Genomic DNA, 22,293 nt, shown 5'->3' on the forward strand with positions numbered 1-22,293 from the left:
TGAATGAAACCAGACAAAGGTAAATGGTTATTTAACTCATTTTGTAGTAACACTTTGGTAACCGGAGTTTCCGAAATTACAGAGACACAAATGGGGCCCATAGTGTGCCACATATCCATCTTTCTTACCCACCGCAGCTTTCCCAATCTGACAGTGATTTACTTCTCTCTGAGTGCACTTGGTACTTTTTTCTTTGCTTGTATTTAATTAATAATAAGTACTAATAATGTTTTCATAACAGCAAACTATTAGGAATTTGATAATAAATATATCTGATATTTAAAGATTATTATTTCAATATTTGAGGTGTTAAATAATACACCAATTTGATCTTCTGTCAAATAGTGAAAAATGGTCCACATGCAGCCTAAAAAATTATCACTTTCCCTAGAATCCTCATGTTTTGCTTGTATTGCCTCTACAGAAACGTTAATTAGCAACACATGCCACCATTTCATCTGTTTTTGAACTATTGCTTTATATAGCCTGTGGTGTTACAATTGTATAACCAAATGCTCTCAGCAAGAGGATAAAAGATAGTTACTCTGGAGGGATTTAGAATACATTATGTGGAGACAACCAGCTGAAAGCTGCATTTAATAACCCAACAAACAATTTAGTCCAGAGCAACATAAAACAAAAACGACCTGGACTGTTGTCATGGCATGGTGAAGCCATATTACATTTCTTTGAAGAACAAACGTTTATTTTCGCATGCACCCTTGCCATCCAGGAAACAATCCTCTGGATGATTCCAAAAACACACCAGTAAAAGATAAACATGCTATATAATTCCATGGCTTCAGTACATATCTGTGTTAAGGCTCCATTTCAGGGGTTGTTGGTTGTGTATATTGTTGATTTTTTTGTTTAAATACAGCATATTCTGCCTTCAGTATAAAACAGAAAGGAACGGTTCCATTATTCATCAAGTTTCCTTTGACATAAAGCTCCGGATAATCATGTCCACAATAAGGAAACAACGATCGAACCAGAAGAAATATCACATTTATGTTTGTACAGTAGCTTAGGCAACATCAAGGCGTCTGACAACTGACCCAGTGCTACAGACAGGTCGATTAGGAGCTAATAGGTAAAATATGCCAGAACAGACATTAATCACGAGAATGAAAACTGCTGTGAGAGAGCATTTGAGGACAACTTAAAGCACAGCCTATAGCATCCCAGTGAGAGCACGATATATTTAATACCTTGATATTGTAGCCTTTAAACGAGACAGGCAATACAAACAAATAAACCACTGCCACGAATACCCATCCCCCAGCCAAGGCAGATAACAAATATGGCGCGATATCAAACTCAGACATAGCAACGTGCTGCATGCAGTTCAGCTCCTGTCCTCCTGTCCCTCATCGATGCCAGTCAACAGATGACGATGTGAGCAATATGGCACATAAGCAACACGTCTGAAGAGAGGGGGGGGGGGGGGGTTGGGGGTAGGGGAGGACTAACAGGCAAATGTAATAATTGTCACATCGAAACCCCATTTTCTTCTTCACAACGCCTTCCCATTTATCACATATTACCACTGTAGGTGTGAGTGTACCTCTGTAATGACAGCGAGGGTAGATCCAGGTCCATAACTCGGCTTCCTGTGTCATTTGTAGAGTATATGTAGACAAAACGCGCGCACACACACAAACCAATGCACGGACAGAAACTCTAACCCATCTAACACATTGAGGACTTATCGATGTACTCATTACATTGTGAATGTATCAGGCAAACCAAGGCCACATCTCTTTCTGTCTGCCTCACACACACACTTGCCTTCCTTCTCACACATTTCCCCTCTCATTTGTCTCTGCGCTGGCTCCACAGTCTCTCTACCCCTCTCTCTCTATCTCTCCCTCCCTCTCCTTCCTCCGCTCTATTCCCACACAATGCATCACACTCGGTGTTCCTATCGACTGGCTTACATGCTGTAAAATACATTTTCCAGATTGATCACGCATATCACAGCAGCTTTGCAGCGGGGTCTAACCTTTTTGCCAAATGACGCCCACATCAATATTGAGGCATGCAGTATCAAGGCAGAATTTTTAAGAACGGGGAGAGGGGAATATTGTTTGGTTTGTGAAGAATCACCTTGATTAAGCCACATGAGGTAAGATAGAGGTGGCTCTGTGTGGTGCGCAGACTTTCCTTGCTGTCTGGGAAACATATTAAACATTAATGCGCACACAGGCTAGCACAGAGCTCACTGCTGTACTTCTATAGCCTCCGCTTCTTTGTGTTAGCATTGTGTCAGTGGCTCTATTAAAATGTAAGGTATTTACTCATTGTGTAATTAACACACTTAATCCCTTGTATCACCTCATTTTCGGTGGGAAGGGTGTAATAGAGACAAACAGTGTATTAATAATTACATGTGCCATTATAAGGCAATGCCGAAGAGTGACTCAGTAACTAGCCTGCACTTGGGCTTTTCTTATACCAGGAACGGACAGAGACAACAAAATCCCTTGGATGATAAAACATAAAATATGCTTGAGAATGAAACATTGTTGCCTATTTCTTTTTTTAATAGTACAGTCACCATCACACAACTTCATCAACCGACCCTTCTGCAAAAAGCTGCATCATGGAGTAAGCAAATTGAAGGCAACAACCAATAAAATTCAAGAAACAATGAAAATGTTCAAGACGAAACAAACAAAATGTATTTGAAATGATATATTAAAAGTGCTTTTGATTTTCATGTCTCTCCTCTTTGACTGATGATCGACTCCACACGCACTCATGGCCGGGGAAAGGCGCCCCAGACGTCCTTTCAGTAAAAATGTCCAGGAGGTCAGTTTGCTGCAATAGCAGGTCCATCGTTTCAATTGGGAAAAAGTTCAACCATCAGTGGTAATATTGTCATAGCGATTAGACCGTTTCTTATTTGTCTACATTTCTTTATTTTTCTGTTTTTAAATTCTCACTTCAATTTTAATTCTTGGAGAACATAGCTTCGACAACATATATCGCACTCATTATAAGAAGCAAAAGGTTATATCAAAAAATTATTAGTATAGAATCACAGAAACCCTGGTTTAGAACCAGAAAAAATACAAAACAGAGAGGTACATAGACACAGGACAATTCTTATAATTGCTTGGAAACATTATATTCCCGCTAAGTCTTGATTCTTTTTTTTCTTACTGCGCATATGATGTTTTTCATTTTATTTGTATTTTTTACCCAAAAAAAGGAAAATAAAGACTAGTATTTTACAAAATGAAGAGTATTGTTCTTGACGATGAGGGTGGATTTACACAGGTGTAAAGTCCAGTTCCAATATTTTTCTGTACATAATGTATTCCATCTCAGTCCCAGAAGACAGAAAAAAAGTAATGTCTTCCAAGTTTCGCAGAAAAGGTCCTATATATAGTCTTCTTGGAGGAGGATGGGGTCAGGGGCGCTGAATTTTTGTCCTTTTTTCCTCTCTTTTTCCCACTTTCATATTAGGATCATTGGATGGACATGTAAGGCCAGTTGAAGCTGCTCCCGGATAATAGCATATCCCTGATGAGGGTTTCAATAGGAGTTTTACCTACCAAGCGGACGAAGAACAGCTGCTCGATTACCGATGATGAGACGGTGCGCAGAGAGGGCAGCCGCAGCAGGAGCTTCCCGAAGCGGCTGGGCTGGTTCGGGTACTGGCTCCTAACGTACTCCTCCAGGGCACACTGGGATTTCTCCTGCAGGCTCTCGATGTGAGCAGCGTCCGACAGGCCGCAAGCATCTGAGAAACACACACCAAGAACACTGTGGTTAGGCTCGTCACCTCTCGAAACCCCAAGGGCCAACATATTGTGGAAAAAAGTCGCTGAATCTGATATTTTTTTACTGCTTAACTTCATCATTTCGAGGAACCGGTGAAACATTTACTGTTGGCTACAAATATATTGTTAAGAAAATATTATATTATCAAAACACATCAGTCTCCAAGCTTGAAGAGAAACAGCGATATTAAAAATGTTTTAACTTTTTTATTTATATATATATATATTTAAATATATAGGCTAGAACTAAACAATTACATTGCAGTCAATTTTTCTTTTTATTCTGGGGGCAAAATATGAAAACAAAAGCACATGGTGAATTCTAGCCTCACGTGGGCTTAGCTTTGGCAAGTGCACACCTTGCCACCCCCAATTTATGTCCTGCAGAAGCACTCTGGTTATCATTCAACATCAGCCTTTACGTGTTATTGACAAAGTGGAATGAACAAACACACTGCCCAAACATGCTACATCACACTGAGCGAGTGGGACTGTCATACAGAATAAACAAGGGACTTGCTGCTGTATTAGGGGAGGCACAAGTCAGTGGAGGATATCCCTGCCTGCTCTTACAACAATCAACAAGAATATAGAGTTAAATGTCATGAAAACCGTGTTGTGAGCCTGCAGAAGAAGAACTGGTGGGGAAATGGAGCAAAGGCGAAAGGTAGGGAATAGGCCTAAAGGCCGATGCTCTTAATGTCTGGACTCTGGGGATTCAAGTATAAGGAAACATAAACGACACTGATGAATCTGAAATTACACTAGATGTAATGTGACCTAATTACTCTGCAGTAAGCTGTTAAGTCATTTCGCCGCCCTTCTCTCCATAGACCTCTCCTGGCCTGTTTTTCGACGGAGCCTATAGGACCGGCCGCTGGAAGCAATCAAATGTATTAGAGGAGGTGAAGTCAATAGTCACGCAGGAGCGACATCAAATGTCAGAAAATGAGCCTGTGCAACAACGCAGGCGAGGAACCTGTTTTGGTGCTCACTAGTGGGTTATGCAGCCCTGCACAGCCACGCTTCACTATAGACAAAAGCATATAATGCTTGTTAGTGTCTTACGATGTTTTAGCCCGTTATAAAACGGGAGTGCTTTTCACACAAGCATGCGTGTTCTATAAACTGCTGTAAATGCAAGCAGCATAACCGCTGGCATATATGGTCCCACATGCAGTAGGTTGTCCTCTGAAGTCTGGAGGCATATTGAGCTGCGCTTTTGTATAAACTACACAAGGAAGACATATTTAGTATCCAAGTAGGCTACTGATACACTGAACACCGGACAGAGGCTTTTAAGCCTACTCGTGGTTCATTGGCGCTATAACTCACTATGGCCAGACACAATAACCTTATGAACCCGGGGGCAACGCTGAGATCTCGGGGTGATTTACTGTGACCTTAGTCCTGCCGGACAAAAACCCATGTATGCAAATCCCTTTGGATTAACGCTGAGTGTCCCTTTTAAAATCTACAGAAATCAATAAGGCTGAAATTAATTACATTTGAATTGTTTTGGTAAAAATGGATAGGCTAGTTTGAATGTTGCAATGCAGCGATATCGGAAGTGCAGGGGATATGCTGCAGTTTAATGTATGCGTCGAAAGAAAGCTGGTCAAAGACACCCCATAGTTCTCCATTAGGCCTGCTTGCAACCCTGCACCCCACCACCTCAATATACTGAGACGTGGGAGCAGATAGCTTCCAGATCAGCAAATGCGATGTCTGTGGTAAGTTAGCAAAGACACACAGACACTATAGCGTGCACACGTGGATGAGGACTTAAAATAAAGGACCCTAAACTGTGGTGAAATTGTGTAGCCTGGCCACTATTATTAAGTGCATAAAATACTAACAAGTCTGGTGTTATTAAAGGCAAACAATCCATGCTAGTTTTGGCAAAGTGCCACATGACTTGTTATAGCCAACACCAGTTGTAGTCTCTCAACCTAACTAAATGATCTGTTAGAAAACATGGACAATGTTAATGTGTGTATGAAGTTTCTCTGGGTAATCGGGGGTGAATAACCAAAACAGCTTAAAAATAGGAAAAAGTGGCCAAATATATCAGCACACACAGCAAAGCACATCTAACAAGATGCCACATTACTTATACTAACTGAGGCAAATTATGTATTTATTTGTGTTAAAACATATATTTACCTCTCAGAGTGCCTTGTATTTTTGGCGTGTCCGAATAAACTGAAACTGATTTTTTTTAATTATGGCTCCAGAAATTACACATATAGAAACACTTAAAGTTTTCTAACTGAAGAAAACCCTATGTGTTATGGTATTAGCTAAGACTGAAAATGTTGAGACAAGCTCGGAAGTTAATCTCTGCATTTCTAAGTTTGGTGAGCACTCAAACTTGAAGTTAGGATCATTTAGATTCCTATTATACACAATGTTAAGGTACACTCTGCATGACGTTTTAATATGGTGTTGGATAGTTTATTAAAAATATAACATAATATATATTTTTATCATTTCAAATGTAATATAATTACATTTAAGGTAATGTGTGTATTCAGTTTTACATCCTTTGAAATAAAGTAAATAATAAAAAAAGAATTACTGAAATATGCTCAAGGAAAAGTGTAACCATTGAACATAAAATTGAGTTATGACGCTTTCTAAGGATATTGTAAATGGGAATTATGTTAATATAAATCCACATCTGAAAACTACAGTAAAACTGAATATTATAACATGAACGTCTCTAATTATAGGATATGTACATATATGTTACAGAATTGTCTAATGTGTCAAATAAAAAACAATGAGGTCAAAACTTTGAGGTAAGTTCTGCATTAGTTTGGGGCCTGATTGTGAGTTTATACTTTCCTTTCCCTTCCATCGCTAGACTCCCTTGACATAACAGGCCGAATGGCACCACAACCAACCCCAATAGCATCTAAATTACGCACCGAGCGTAAATGAGGAACTTTAGGACCTTGCCTCAGTCAGCCATCAATTAAGCTATCAACAATGTGGGTTAGGTTCGGAAATTGCTGCTGATGACTTTTAAAAGCGTGTGCGGCAAGGTAGACTATCCTCGGTAACTTAGAAAAAATGAATAGCTCAGTTACAAATATACAAACAATCTATAGCAGTGCTGCCCTGTAAGCGATGCACTGATCATATGAGTCAACATCCATCAGCTTTTTGATCTCTGTCTGCTAAGGATTATTTCCTTCCCCCCCAAGACATGTGTTTGTTCACGCAAAACAAGGATAAAAGCATGCACCAACACTCATAAATGTATCAGCTGTCATATATCACACAGTGATAGACTATTTCATCTTTACGCTCGATTATTTGACACCTGTTCCAACATTTATGGACGCGAACCTACAATCTAGCTCTTGGCTCAGACGTGTTCAAAAAGTTTAAACTCAACACTGTGAAATATTTAGATGTATACGATTGTCAATTATACCGGATCTAATGCGCATTGTACTATGAGTTACACTTAAAAACGTGATGCGCTCGCTCAATCTGGATTTGTTTACACTTCTTATGCTGCGGCTACAACGGACATGGGAATGCATGTAAGTGGATATGTAGCAAGCTGTTGACAAAATAGCTATTGCATCGGCTACACAAACATCTCGTAAAGTCAGATTTGTAACCAGCCTATACTTGACAGCCATATTATTGATGCCACAGTGTCACTGTCTCACCATGCGAGCCTTGCTCGTAGTAACATTAGTGCGACTATGGGCCTTATGTGATTAGAGACGTGTTCCTATGTGACATGTCGGACACACACCTGATGTAAAAAGCACGATGGCCTTCAGGCAGCTGTACTCTGCCGAGTCTACGTGCAGGGTCTTAAGCTTCTCCACTTGCTCCTGGAAGATCCGGATGTGATCCATGAAAGCCACGACCCGGTCCGCAGACATCGGGGAGGCGTGGAGGCCCGCCGCGGCGAGCAGAGGGGCAACATGCAGAGGCATGGAGCACTGGGCTGCGTTAAGCACAAACAACTCGCTCCACGTCAGCCTGAGAAGGGACACCTGGTCGGTGATCTGCAGGTCTGGAAAGAAAGGGATGTTTCTCGCCCACTCCACGGCGCTGAAGAGCAAACGAGCCGCCAGCTCGCAGATGTTCTCGATGCCCATGATATTGTTGGGCTGCATGCACTGGCTCCCATACCGGGACGTCGGGTAAGGCTCGGCCCGCAGCAATAACGAGATGTATCCGGACAGATAGCAGTGGCCGTTCAGAGGGTCCCCGTTCGTCAGCGCGTACTGGCCTGGGTTGGGCTGAGTTGGAGGCATTCGTCCTCGCTGAACCGCTAACAAAAAGAAAGAGAAAAAAGAGGAAATGTGCATCCAGGACTGATAAACATTGTTCATGAGTAGTAACCGTAGAGAAAGCTACAGCTAGTGTGTTACTCCTCAATAAAACTGCGTGCACTGAAATCTAAATTCAGCACGCTTTTCAAAACATATTGACAGAATATGCCAGTTGTAAGAGCAAATTATTTTATCGACAGCATAAACATCTCATCAAATCTGATGTGTTTTATCCCTCAACCATCACATATATATATTTGCATTTATATTCAGAGTTGCACGTTACATGTACACAACATGGAAATACAATCACTTTTCTAGTCATTTCACATTTTCTGCTATACAAAGACAAAGATTAACACATACTTTAATAAGTATTTCACGGCGTCATTGCATAGGCAACAGTCTATTGTATTACATGGCCATTTTATTTACGTGGGGTTTTGTATATATTAATAATTTATCATTGTGGTCAAACATATTACAAATATGATTGATAATTACTGATTCATGTAAAAACATTTAGACATTTTACCAAAACCCAAAGGTCAGCTGGGAATAAAAGGAATTCAGCTATTGATTATTATTAAATAAATAAAAAATATTTATGTTACTGATGTTACATTACACGTGGGCTTGCTGTTTGTACAGCAAAAAGTTGATTTTAAATAAGGGGTGTTTGCATGAACTGGAACAAAACACTTGCCATCGAGAGGAAAGTTATATGTATTGCACCAGGCAAAACAATGAGCCATGGACAACTTCAGCGGCATTATTCAGTGTGTCTGAGCTGTCTAGTCAGCATAAGGAGCTAGAGACGTGGGTTTGTAGTGTGTTCATTTTACATTCACACACACTGATTACAAAACCCACTTTAAAATTATAAATGAGTAAACTACACATATATATATATGGAAAGGACTATTAGCCCTAACACACACACACACACACACACACACACACACACACACACACACACACACACACACACACACACACACACACACACACACACACACACACACACACACACACACACACACACACACACACACACACACGCACGCACGCACGCACGCACGCACACACACACACACACACACACACACACACACACACACACACACACACACACACACACACACACACACACACACACACACACACACACACACAAACAGACAGACAGACAGACAGACAGACAGACAGACAGACAGACGGGCAGACCTACAGATCAACCTCTGTTCTAAAACAAATACGTAAAAATGCCCTGTTGTTCAGAATTTCTTTGCTTGATAATATTACAATTTAGTCTGCAAGGAAAAACTAAATAAAGGGGTCAGCTAAACGAGCCGCTTTGTTAAGACGACCTGCATTCACAAGCATAACTGCTGTGGCTGCACTGGCCTTTTACCTCTTTTACAGAGGCAGAACATACTAATCATTCATGCAAACATCCCTAAAAAACATGGATGGAGACTGCAGTATGCCCATCCATATGCCTGTGACCTTAATGCAACATGGCAGCCCTGTTCGTCTGCTACTATGCAATGCGTAATCATGAGGGGCTTTAAAAATATATTCACCTTCCCGCCGCATTCCCACTTTTAGACATTTCTTCAGCCGGCAGTATTGGCACTGATTTCGGTGGTGCTGGTCAATGGGACAGTTCCTATTGGCACGACATGAGTATGTTAAGTTCCTCCGTACACTCCTCTTGAAGAAACTTTTGCATCCCTCGCAGGTGAACTGGCCATAGTGTTTGCCGCTCGATTTGTCCCCGCAAACCACACATTCAATATGCTGTGCAGTCGATCCAGAAGTCTTACTCCCCTGTTCCCCGGCGGTCCCCGGTGTGGACGGGGGTCCCGGCTGGCTGGGGGTCTGCGGAGTGTGCGGCGCTGCCGACGCCGTCTGCTGCTGCTCCCTCGCCGGTTGCGTTGCTGGGTTGGGGCCGCTCGGAGGTCCTCCGGCCACGTCTTCCTGCGGATCTCTCCAGACGCTAACTACCATTGCCATATCTCGGCCCCTGAAAGTGCTATAAAGCGAAATGTTCGCCGGTGTTTATGAAGCGTTGGAGGAAAAAACGAGATCTCAAAAGACGGGGCAGTGCAAAGTCAAATCGGAGTACGCAATCTCATATAGGGTAAGAAGCTGAGTAGAACGCGATCAATACATTCAGAATACAGGAGAGCGATTGAATAGGCACCCGATCAAGATTTGCAAGTATCGGGAGGCCAGTTCCAAGGTATATTGCAGCCAGCCATTCAGGAATCCCTAATCTTGTAGGAGAACCAGTGTCCAGTCGTAACAAATTGCAGTTTGATATAAAATAGCCACAAAGGAAAGGCAGGAGAAAAAAACCTTTTGCTGGAAAGACACGCGATCCAAAGTGCTGCGGAGATAAATTCCTTTCTCTTTTCTTCCCTTTGCTCCTTTACACTCCCGTCTTCGTCGTATAGGAGTGGAGGAAAAACTGAAGTGCCGGATTTTTACATCTATATTCTTAAATAAGCCTCATCATCTCGCCCAGCAGCGAAAGAAAACCGCGTCGCCGAACGAAGTGCCCATGTATAGTTTCACCTCTCTCCAGCAGGAGGAATGGAGATACGAAGAGAAAAGATAAAAAAGAAGACCAAAAGCAACAACTAATAGAATATGCAAGAAGAAGGAGAGACCCAAAAATGAATGCGCTTAAACGGGAGGACCAGCAGAGCAATGTTTCCGAAACGGGGGATCTGCGCGAATGTCTGTATATAGTGAACTTTGACACTACTATTGAAACTGACACGTTTCTATGGAGATCGCTGCGCCTTATATGGTGCTCATGTCAAGGAGCCAAGAGAGGGGCTGCTGGAGACTGATAATCAAAGGCGACTGACTGGCCAGAGCCCTGCATAGAGGAGGAGGAGATGAGGAGAGGGGGGAGATAGGGAGAGAGAGAAAATGGGAGGCTATGGTTATAGCCAAGCCCTCTCTTCCTCTCCATTGGTTAGAGTCCCCCTCCGTTCATTCACTGCAAAAAATGTCCATCTCATTAAGTCATTGGGTCTCGTGTTCAAATGTTGAAATGTTATATTTTTCTGAAAACACAGTAGAAAAAATGCAAGTGCAGTTAAGAGAATGATGCTTGTTCGTATTCGCAGTCCGACTCCTTTGTAGAATAGGAGTTAATATGCTGAAATAAAGCAGCGTATGAAGGGAGATTCCTTTATAAATGAACAATGATGTAATACAATTTACAGTGATCGGCAGATTGGCATTGGAAACAAGTGGAAGCACCTTGCTTCGATGGAAGATTCGGTGTCTTATTCAGATAAATCCAAGATTTCCAGACTCAATACTGGACTGACTGATGTCTGGGGATGGATATTTTTTGCAGTGTTGCAATCTACGGCTGGAGGGGCTGGGGGGCTCTGACAGCCACAATTTACATTGAGCTTGCCCCGCGCTGCTATTTACTTTGAAACCTGATTAGTATGGGCCGTCTATTGTCACCAAAAAGAGGAAGAAATCCTGAATAGAATAGCAGAAAAAAGCGGGGTAAAGGCAAGGGGGGACAAAGCTTTTACGCACGACAAATAAACCCAAAAACTGTGCGCAACAGCGAAAGGGGGATTCTGGCTCCAAAAATTAGCCAAAGTTTCAAAATGGTTTGTCTTGGACTCATATATTTTTTATGAAAATAACGGGTGTCAGTATTGCATTAAAGCGAATGTATATGTTCACACGTTGTTTGTCTTTAGCATGCGCATTGCGGTACATTCTCGTCTGTAATCGGCACACTGTCGCTGATTAAAACTTACAATTTAGTTAAAATTAGATTTTAAAGGGAGGAAAATGTCAATGGGGAGAATGATGCATGATAGAGAGTGTGCTTGACAAACGGGATGCCGAGTCAGTAGCCCAATATCTCAAAAATTACACGGAGCAATAAGCAATACCCAATAATTACCGAGGTCCTATAGTCTCCACTATCACTGAGCTCGTGTCACATTATGTCTTAATAATGACAGTAATTCAAAATCATGTGAAGTTGCTGGGAATTTGCATGGGGATTCCGGCTTTTTTTGTATGAGGGTTTCTGCGGGGTTACTACCGCTCCAGCTAAAAAATGTCTGGATCGCGCTGCCATCTAGCGTACATTGTACAATTACAACCTCATATGAATGCATGCACAAGTCATCAAACATGAATGTGTAATACTATACAGTTAAAATAATAACAAATAAACTAAGCCTAATTTTTGCGTACCGTTTCCTTTCCTCTTTTTCACTTTGACAAGTACAATCTTTTGATGTAATAAGGGAGCAAAGAAACGTTCAAGAAAAATAACAAGTAAAACTCATACTAAAAAAAAAAAAAAACTTGTCACAAAAGTGCACAAAATATGGATTACATGTTATTTAAATGTACCAAAAAGTGAAAACGCTTTGCAAAAATAATATCCAAAACCACTAAAACACACATGGTGGAAAATGATAATCATTAAAAATACATACAATTATTATTTAGAACAAATAAAGTAGTTGTTGTAAACAGATCTTTAACCACATAAAAGCTATTAGGAGACAAAACGGAGCGTAAGTATGCAAGTGCCCCTTTAGAAACGCATAGGAGGGATGGGTTGTTTTTTTAAGTATTCAACAAGAGAGCCCGTCCCTGTCTCGGACACTCCACTAGAACTCCCCGGCCATATCTCCAGCTCTTTGAAAAGGTGAAACCAATAAGATTAAATCGGACAAAGATTTTGTTCTGTAAGTGTATCATTAAGATTTAACTCCACAGATTGGAAAGGGGCTCCGCGGGAGAAGAGGAGAGCAGCGTGAGAGGGGCAGCGAATGGGAGCAGGGTAGGGGTTCTAATAGAAACCTGGGAAACGGCGAGAGAAAAAGGAGAAAGTGGACAGCAGGACATTAAAAGAAGAAGCACCGGCGACGGCGGTTACCAGAAGAGCAGCAGCCCTCAACCTGGATAAAACCAGACACACCATTAAGGCAAGTACAATGTTTATTTCTCACTTCTCCTACGTTACACACACATGGCTCTGAATACAAGGCTAAATTGTCACGCAACATGACCGTTAACTACAAACCACATAGCCGACCCGGGCAGTGTCAGAGTCACAAGTTTAAAACTAGATATTTTCCCCGGATGTTGGACTTATTTCACCGCTTTCCAACTGTCCTCGCTGATTTGTAGATCAGATAGTAGTTTTTACAAGCGGCTTGTAGTAGCCTACCGCTGGACATGGGAGTCTGTATTTTTCGCTCGAGCCGTGCACCTCACCTGCAAGGCTATTTGTTGTTTGAACACATAATGAAAAGATCGATAGCAGGCTGTTTGTCTCAGCGATAGTGTCACCGGATTAAAAGGCTGATCAAAGAGAGAAGCCGAAACCCATATTTTACGCTGTTTTCGAAACGCCAGTTTAGTCACAACATTGTCAGATGCAAATATTATAGTTTGGTGCAAAATCTCACGCACCGGCAAAAACACGTAGAAAAGATTGCAGCGAGGGAATGAAAGAGGACACACAATGTAATTTATCAAAGCAGCATTATTAATGTTAAGGGGTTCAAATGAGAACTGATATAAAATATAGTGTGTAGCAATGTGTACCACTTACTACAGGACAAACTGAACGCCAGTCAGCTTTGTAAAATAACTATAATAAGATTTAACTTAATCCTCTCATGGGTGAATAAAGTTCATGCTAATTATTCATTTCACGTGAGCCATGTAAGATTTATTTGTAATTTACATTTCTCTAGTTATTCTACCTTTTGTTATTTGCGAAACAAAATATGCACAGGCTGTTAAATTATTAAAAACATGCATATAATTACATAATCACATTATTATTAAACATGTCCAGGTAATGGATGCTTTTGCGCATTAACAGTCGTTTTACTGTAATCTCTGCAACAGATAATTAGTGATCGTGGAATATTGAAATTCTATCTGACTCTTTCTATTTTAATCCAAATTGAATTCTCCATAGTTTATATATAGCCTAATTGTTGCAATTTCATGATTGTTGAAATTGATAGGTGTAGTCAGTTTGGCCAAATATGTGATGATCAAGTTCTGATGCATGACGTTGTAAAACTCACGAAATGTAGTTCCAAGCAGAAACTAAGCAGCAGCATAAAGGGAAGACACTGAGGTCACAAGTGCAAGGTCCCCCAATAAACAACACGTGACTATATGGATGAGTTTTAGTAAATGTAAAACGATGCATCCGGATGTAAGGATGTAGGAATGGTTGAGGGTCTGTTTAGTATTGATTTGCGTGTAAGCACACCAGGATACATCCACAGCATAGCCACAAATATATCATATGGGTTGCTTCGCTCTTGCATGTGCCTCTGCTCAAAACACCTCCTGTTTGCACACCAGGGTCATGTTTCTGGACGCTGGACTAGAGGGCCACCTCAAGCTGATGCTGATCCCTGCGACCTCAACGCCTGCCTGCAAAACTAAAATGAATAAACAACCAAAACGAATAAAGTGATGAACACCTAGCATTGTTACACATCTCCATGCTGGGTCCAGTCTATTTAAATAATAGAAGCTGATTAATATACCGAGCATGTGTAGCAAATACAATACGATGCATCTCCAAACATAACGTTACAGTTGTTGGGGTGTGTATATTAAGAAGTTTGTCACTAAAGTTAGTTTTCATATCTAATAAAAGGATTTAGGATTAAGTTAGTAAATGCCACTGATAATGGCATTTCACTTTATTATGTCATTTAGTGGAGATGGTCATGTGTAGAATCATTTCCCGAGCCCATGGACTCTTACATTAGGGCCGTGTTGTTGATATATGGCATAAAGCAAAGCAGTATGGAGATGTACTTGGCTTTAGTATTGTTTTCTGAGTACATGAAAGCAGTAACCCTGCAGTGACATATTGATTTATGCTGGGGGGAATTTATTTTTGAATGACTCTAAAATCGTAAAATATAAAATGAAATAAAGGTCTTCGACCTCATTTAAACAAAAGTGATTATGACATAGTGTCATAAGTGACTATTTAGTTGTTACAACAAAGTTTGTGTAACTTTCCTCCGCACCTGTAAAAGCTAAATGTATTAAATGGCACTTGCGGATTCGAGAAAAAAGGCAGATTTTCAATCGTGCGCACTGCGCTGAACACAAAACAAACACAAGCACTGTCATATTTTAGAAAGTCCTCATTTAAACAAAAAATAATTCAAACTCATTCTTTTGTTGCTTTGAGTGGTTGTGTGTTGAAAAGGGAGGAGGGGGCGAGGGGTGTGTGTGTGTGTGTGTGTGTGTGTGTGTGTGTGTGTGTGTGTGTGTGTGTGTGTGTGTGTGTGTGTGTGTGTGTGTGTGTGTGTGTGTGTGTGTGGTGGTGGTGGGGGGCTTCTTTTTGTCCAAAACTGATCCCCAAATTATTCTGGGGGCTCAGATTGGTGTGAAAGGGACGAGAAGGTCACTTGAAATCGCCTTTTATCCGCTGGCTTTTTTCTATGGATCAGCAACTTTCAATAGACATAATCTAATCGCTCTTAATGGAAAGGCCATTCGTGAGAAATAGTGGAAATATCGTTGAGCCTATAGGCTACAACCATTTAAGACCAACGCATTTAACAGGCAATACGAGTTAACATAATAGCATGGCTGTTAATTATTACTGGAAACTGAAAAGTGTTTGCCCAAACAGGGAAAGTAACACACAGTTTAAAACCGACAGATGCAAACAGCATTCTGTGGATTAAGGATATATATATATATATATATATATCTTAATTTGTCTTATAATTATTTCATAATTGTATTGTGTTTTTTTTAATTAATATATTATTTTGCCCTAAAAGGACTTTAGTTTAGCAGTAAAATTGCACTATCCCATAGTTTGAATCATGCTAGTTTGTATTATTGTGCTTTTCCTCATTATTTTTATTATGGCCCGTGTCTCCTGAGATTTGAGATCCCTCAGTTTTGGACGTGATAAATGAAAGTCTCTTTCTAGGGTTTTTGCATCCCAGACTATAATTGTGCACAATAACGGCAATGACTTTCCCAATTAGGCTTGAGGTTGGAGTTAAGTTAGAGGGACTGTCAGTTTAAGCTATGGGCAATGGCTTTATTGCTCACTAACCATCATTTCTTTAGAGCCCATGTGCTAATTACTCTGGATGGTCCCAGAGACGGAGATTATAAATCCATTAGCACCCAAAACCTCGTGGTTCCACAGTGCAAACACTGTAATTTTGTAGTACACCCAAAAACCAAACTTTAAGTAGCAGAAGCTAGATGAAGGGTAACAGATTTGCAAAAGCACATGTGTACTTCTTAGACATCCACTGTGAGGGGAAGCCCAGCGTATATCAATCAGCAGCTAAACCGAAACACAGAGTAAACGAAGCAGGACAGAACATTAACTGTCAGGGGAAAATGTCTCATCAGTGGTCGATGGTTAGATTCAAACACGGTCTGTTTATATTACTGTGTCAACTTAATGTAGCATTGTAGTCATACATGATCAATGCAAGTTTGGTAAATAATGTATTGTTATTAAAGTGCATTAGAAATATCCAGGGAGCGACGCGGTCCGGAGGAATGAAGTGAATTAGAAAAATACATATTGCCTGTTAACTGCGTTTAAAGAAGGCAGTACAAAAACCGGAACCCATACGGGGGTGCGTGTGAAGGCATCTCACCCTTAAAGTAATTTATTTCAGGGAAACCGGAGGGCAAAGGTGGAATTCTTGAGAAATTCAACAAGGATAAGGGAGCTTTAGGAATTCTGCACGCAGATTACCTTTCATTCCATCCTCACATTATCCGACAACACACAGTAGAAATATAGCTCAGCGACAAAAGAGCGAGATTACCCTCCGACACAGAAGAGTGCAAACCATTTTTAAGAAGTATGGCGATTATAGGGGAGCGAACAAGGAGAGAGAGGCAAAGGAGGAGAGAGGAAGGGGGGGGTCAACACAGTATAGGAGCGATTCAATGTGTGCTTTCAAAGGGGGAGACACAAAAAGAAGCTCGTCGTTCATAAAGTGTACTGTCACTGTCGTGTGGGGGACCCATGTTAAAACAGTATTTAAAACCGTTAATTTCATATTAAACACAATTTTAAAATGAGCAGATGATTACTGATTGGTTCTCTTTAGGTGACAGTTTGTTGTTTACACTGTTGGTTATGATTACTGACCCTGGGTCAGAGTTTGACCCCCTTCTGGCTTAACTTGTTTGGTTGTTTTGGTTTGTAACTAACGGAGTGGCATCACATCAGCACTGGGATTTTTCCCCCTCAATTTTCTTACCCCAAAACCAACACACAGAAGGGGTTTAATTAGAAATGTAGTGTAGCTGAACCATCATAATGCTGGAGCAAAATTGGCAGATTTACATCAGTACAGAGAAAAAAGGAAACAACATTGGTCCGATTGGGTAAACCACACATTTATTTATTTGTCAGCCCTTAAAATATGATATGCCATAAATGAATAGCTGCAATACAATGTTTTCTTCAATTTAAAACATCTTATATATATATATTACATATAATGCAACAAATATAGCACAGATTATAAAAAACAGCACATTTCTTAATAAAAACATTAAAGAAACACATATATATATTTAAACCAAAAGACATCCCTCCCTCTTTCACACCAACCACACTGGACGGAACCCTTTCGACATTTTGTGTATTTTCATTTGAAAGGTGTTGGGTGTTTGCATGTGTGGGCACATGTGTGTTAAAAGACAGTGAAGTGAAGGTGTGAAGGTGGCCTGTGTTTAGCGTCCAGACCTGGCAGATTGTGACCTTATCAATGTGAAACTCTTAAGATAAATTATTCATAGCACCTGTTTGATGTCTCCGGCCAAAGAATGACAAAGGTGTAAGATTTAAGATCCCTCTCAAAAACTATGAATATCAGCCGCTGTGCTACCTGTCCTTCTTTTAAGAGGAGAAAAAGAGATAGATAGGCTGCATTTTAAACCATGAAAATGAACAATTTGTTCCCTTACAGGAGGTGCAGACGAGAGCAGCCAGAGAACAGCCATAGATACAGTAGTAAGTGCACGCTAATCTTCATTTGTAAATATATTAATAAAGCTCAACATGAACTCAATGTACCAGTTTCAGTATGCACAGTGTGGTTTCTGTCTTAATGTCATGTGACTCACAGGTGTCCAGTGATTATGTCGGTCACTGAAGCAGGCCACCCACACTGTCACTGCCTGCTTTATCCTCACTTTAATTTGAATCTTGAAGCAGAGAGTTTGACTGATTCGGCGGAGCTAACCTTGCCCTTTTGTAACCGAGTTTGTGTTGTGTCTCTTCACAGGCAGAGAGCAACATGGCGGCCAGGTGTTCAGAAACACAGCGGGACGTGTCGGTGTGGTGCAAGGAATGACACTTGGATGAGATGTAATTTATTGCGAGTGCTGTTTGATTATAAGACGTTGATGGTGATACTACTGCTTAGTATGAGCGTTGGCCCACTTGACATGACAGCCCTGCAGTGACAGGCTTATTGTACTTAATCAAATACGTATGTGGTAAATATAACATCAATTGTAAATTAATAGTAACTCTTAATAGATTTGAACAGGCTGCCCTCTCTGGATTGTATTGGTCTGTTAAGATTTGTTCTGTTCACTAAGTACATTTCTGGAGTGTGTGTTTATCAAGTACTAACACAAACTACTCAGAAATGAATCCAAGCATCGTGGAACTAAAATGTGTTCTCAATGATTTGTTTTGGAAAAAGACCATAGTATGCCTATTCGCAAAATGAAAGCTGATATTTTCGTAGCTAGAGGTCAACATAATACACTATAAATAAAACAAATAAGAGTAGGACTGATAATAATGATGATATATACAGATGTACAGATTAGTTTGAATTATGTGTGAGCGCGCTGAAGGAGAGGTAAGGAGACACTCTCACAGATGCTTTCACACATGTTTGTGTGTTTGCTTGACTCTCTCTGTGTGTGTGTGTGTGTGTGTGTGTGTGTGTGTGTGTGTGTGTGTGTGTGTGTGTGTGTGTGTGTTTGTGTGTGTGTGATAGCCAAGTCAGTTTCCCCTCAGATGTTTCCTTTGACCTTTGACCCAACAGTTGGGGTCAAGCTCTGACAAATGAGATGGTCGAGTTTTGGCCAGAACTGCAAACATTCCACAACAATCTTCTGTCCTCCTTCCTCCTCCTCCTCCTCCTCCTCCTCCTCCTCCTCCTCCTCCTCCTCCTCCTCCTCCTCCTCCTCCTCCTCCTCCTCCTCCTCCTCCTCCTCCTCCTCCTCCCCTCTTCTCATATCCGTCCTTCCAGTATGTCTCCTAGACGAGAGGAGGGAGAAAGTTCTCATCACACGAAAACATGTTTTATTGAATTTGCTGTGGGAATCTTAAAACACACACCCTTCAAATTAACGGCATCGGTTAAATTTAATATCCCCAACATCTGTCTTGTTTACAAAAGGAAAGAAAACAAAAATAGTATGAACACAGGACAAACATATGTGTTAAAGATTGAGATTTTATAGCCCTGCACTTTAAAAGCACACTGTGTGTGTTTGGAAAACTTGTCAGTGATGTCAAGGATGAGAAATGTTGCAGTGTGGTTTTTTTACACACACTGCTGGCTCTAGCATTTCCGGCAACATTTCTCCCTCTGCCTCCCTCACACCACCCGCTCTGCTGCAATATCCCCACATGTTTCCATCCTTTCACTTCTTCCCCTTCCTCCCTCTCTGTTCGCCTCGTCTCCACTCTATGACCACTCTTGCTCCCGTTACCCTTCCTGCACCACCCTGCTCAATCTCAGCCTCTCCCTCCCTTTGCTCACCTCCCAGCACATTCACTCACTCCCCCCTTCTCCCTTTTTCCTCCACCCACTATTTTCTCTGATTTTCTAACCTGTCGTTCCACAGAATGCTACCACCTGTGTCTTTAGAGGCAAAAAGGGGGAGGGGGCTATTGGAATTCCATTTTGGAAAGCTGGTCAAGGTAAGTGGCACCTATTACAATGACACGGCAAATTATGGTGCTGCCAGTTGTGTTTCTGCATTACGGGTTCTTTTTTTGTCATGGAATGAACCCGGCTTCCTAAGCATCACCACCCTCTATCAAAGCTCTAGCTACAAGTCACTGCTTTAAAAACACACGCGGTCACCATTGATGAACGTCAGCAGAGCAACCTCAGTGCCACAAAGGAGCCTAGAGACCAACAAAGCCGGCTGATACAGTAACAGAGTGGATCATGCTCTTGAAATTGCTTTCATAATGATGTAATATTACTAAAAGGCAATGCAACACAGCAAAGATCTTAATAAAAACATATCAATCTTAATATGTGTGCGTATGTGTTTTTCCCCCCTCTCACTCCCGGTAGAATTGTGATATCATTTGATGTCGGCTGTTGTGTGATTCATCGGAGGGTACAGCTGCTTCACATGGATCTTGGCCTGGACAGGACTGTTTCCTCACAGGGCAGCTGATCACATGACTCAATCACACGGATAGATCTGAGCTCTAATTGGCCGTGCACTGGCCGTCACCGAGGCAAATCTGGGTGCATGCGTATGGCTCTCTGCTTTGAATAGTAAAATGTTGTTTTGTATCTTGCTAGGCAGAAGGGCAGTGAGTTCTGTGTATGTTTACAAAATAATATGTCATCACTCGTACAATCTGCTATGATCTGTAATTGAAACAATGCAGTGCTATAATGTGCCGCTGGAATGTTAAGCAATGAGTGTAATTTGTGGCTTCAGTTTATCTGTACATTACAACAAAGCTTTCCTATATCCTCTCTCTTTCTCCCTTCACCTCATGGCCCCAGTTTCACCCTATATTCTTTCCCACCCAAGTTATGTCCATGCATTAATGACCAGTTGGCTGCCTGTGTGTCCAGTGTAAATAAATAATAAAGCTCTCCTATCATTCTCATAACCATCAGCTTGGTGGGGTTAAAGCAGACAGCAAGCGACAGGCAACAGGGAGAATATGTGTAGGCGTATGTGTGTAATCATGGCCATGTCCATGGTGCAGTTTAGCTGATTGTGTTTACGTCCCTTTCCTCCTCCTCCTCCTGCTCTGTATGTCCACAGGCAACTAAAGGCTATAAAGGAAGGGCTTAGAGCTACTTGATTCCCTGCCACCACCCACCGTTGCCCCAGTGTTACCGGAGCGTGGATGTCTGCCCCTGTCCCCCAGAGCCTCAGTCTTGCTCTCCCCCACCCCACTCTACCAACACGCACCCACCAACACGCACCCACCAACCCAGCCCCCCCCCCCCCCGACCCCCAATCCCTCCACCTCCCTGCCTCGCTCCCTGATTCAGTGTGTAAAAGCGCCCCCTGAATGATGGATTACTGTGTCACCGCAGCCTGTGCAGGATTAATTTGTTTCATTGATTTCTCTTTAGGCAGAATGCCAGCGTCTGCCGCTTCCCACCTTTTCCCCAAGACTCGCAGCTGTAATAGACGGTAATGGCCTAAGACAAATCAACCCGTTTCTTGTAAAAATAGCACCAAATAACCCTTCCCACCCACCCGCCTCCCTGCACTTTACTCACGAGCACATCGGGAAGTGGTGGCGGTGGCGTGGCATCAGGGAGTGTTCGATCCTTCCTCATCCTCCATCTCTATCACTCCATCTGGCTATCCTTCCATACCACCGTCCCTCCTTATCCTGTGCTGAGACAGAGGAGACCATCTAGTCACTCTAACAAAGCCATAAGTCTGCCGTACTTACAGCTCCCTTTCAGGCCTCACAATGGATGGGTAATGACAGCGCTGTCTGGAGGGGGCTGTGGGAGTTGGGCCATTCTGTCCAGTAATGGAAGCAGTTACTGCCATTCCCTATACACCTGCAGGAACAGCTAACTGTTAACCACTGTGATCTATGGCAAGGCCTTACCGCACCACTCTAAGGTTGAAGGGTTGTACTGACATCGCTGAATTAGGGCATGTCTGCACTTCACTTTTTCCCCCTGTCTTTTCTATGGTGCATGAAGTTGTTCTACTGTATGTTGAGAGCTATTGAAAAGAGTTATTCATAAACAAATCTCTACCAATGAATCAGTGTTGATATAGCTCTCACCACCGCAGACTGACAATCTAGTATTCCTGACATTCACTGATTTAACGCTGACATAAGATGCTGCCACATCTTTACTACCCTGTCACTGCCATTG

At 41.7% G+C, this 22,293-nt stretch overlaps 1 protein-coding gene and 1 long non-coding RNA gene across 3 annotated transcripts; one reads left to right on the forward strand and one right to left on the reverse strand.

Moving 5' to 3' along the window:
- Nucleotides 1-2,523: 2,523 nt before the first annotated feature.
- On the reverse strand, nt 2,524-10,998 carry nr2f1a (nuclear receptor subfamily 2, group F, member 1a). Its single transcript, XM_034090600.2, has 3 exons — nt 9,685-10,998; nt 7,570-8,097; nt 2,524-3,751 (listed from the first exon to the last, which is right to left on the reverse strand). The coding sequence occupies exons 1-3, from the start codon at nt 10,115-10,117 to the stop codon at nt 3,477-3,479; spliced, it is 1,236 nt and encodes a 411-aa protein (XP_033946491.1). The 5' UTR covers nt 10,118-10,998; the 3' UTR covers nt 2,524-3,476.
- Nucleotides 10,999-12,753: 1,755 nt separating this feature from the next.
- On the forward strand, nt 12,754-20,448 carry LOC117451917 (uncharacterized). Of its 2 annotated transcripts, XR_011643783.1 has the most exons (5): nt 12,754-12,815; nt 12,887-13,095; nt 18,127-18,170; nt 18,445-18,527; nt 20,030-20,448. It is a non-coding gene; the product is annotated as an uncharacterized lncRNA (long non-coding RNA). The 2 variants fall into 2 exon arrangements; XR_004552740.2 differs by having other exon boundaries at nt 12,760-13,095.
- Nucleotides 20,449-22,293: the final 1,845 nt, after the last annotated feature.

This window comes from Pseudochaenichthys georgianus, chromosome 9, assembly GCF_902827115.2.
Source record: "Pseudochaenichthys georgianus chromosome 9, fPseGeo1.2, whole genome shotgun sequence".
NCBI classification, from domain to species: domain Eukaryota; kingdom Metazoa; phylum Chordata; class Actinopteri; order Perciformes; family Channichthyidae; genus Pseudochaenichthys; species Pseudochaenichthys georgianus.

Excerpts from the sequence above, each read along its gene's own strand:
- nr2f1a (XM_034090600.2), bottom strand. The coding sequence starts at position 10,117 with ATGGCAATGGTAGTTAGCGTCTGGAGAGATCCGCAGGAAGACGTGGCC. Across the intron at positions 8,098-9,684 it reads AGTGGGAATGCGGCGGGAAG|CGGTTCAGCGAGGACGAATG; the intron begins GTGAATATATTT and ends TCTTTTTGTTAG. Across the intron at positions 3,752-7,569 it reads CATCGTGCTTTTTACATCAG|ATGCTTGCGGCCTGTCGGAC; the intron begins GTGTGTGTCCGA and ends TGTGTTTCTCAG.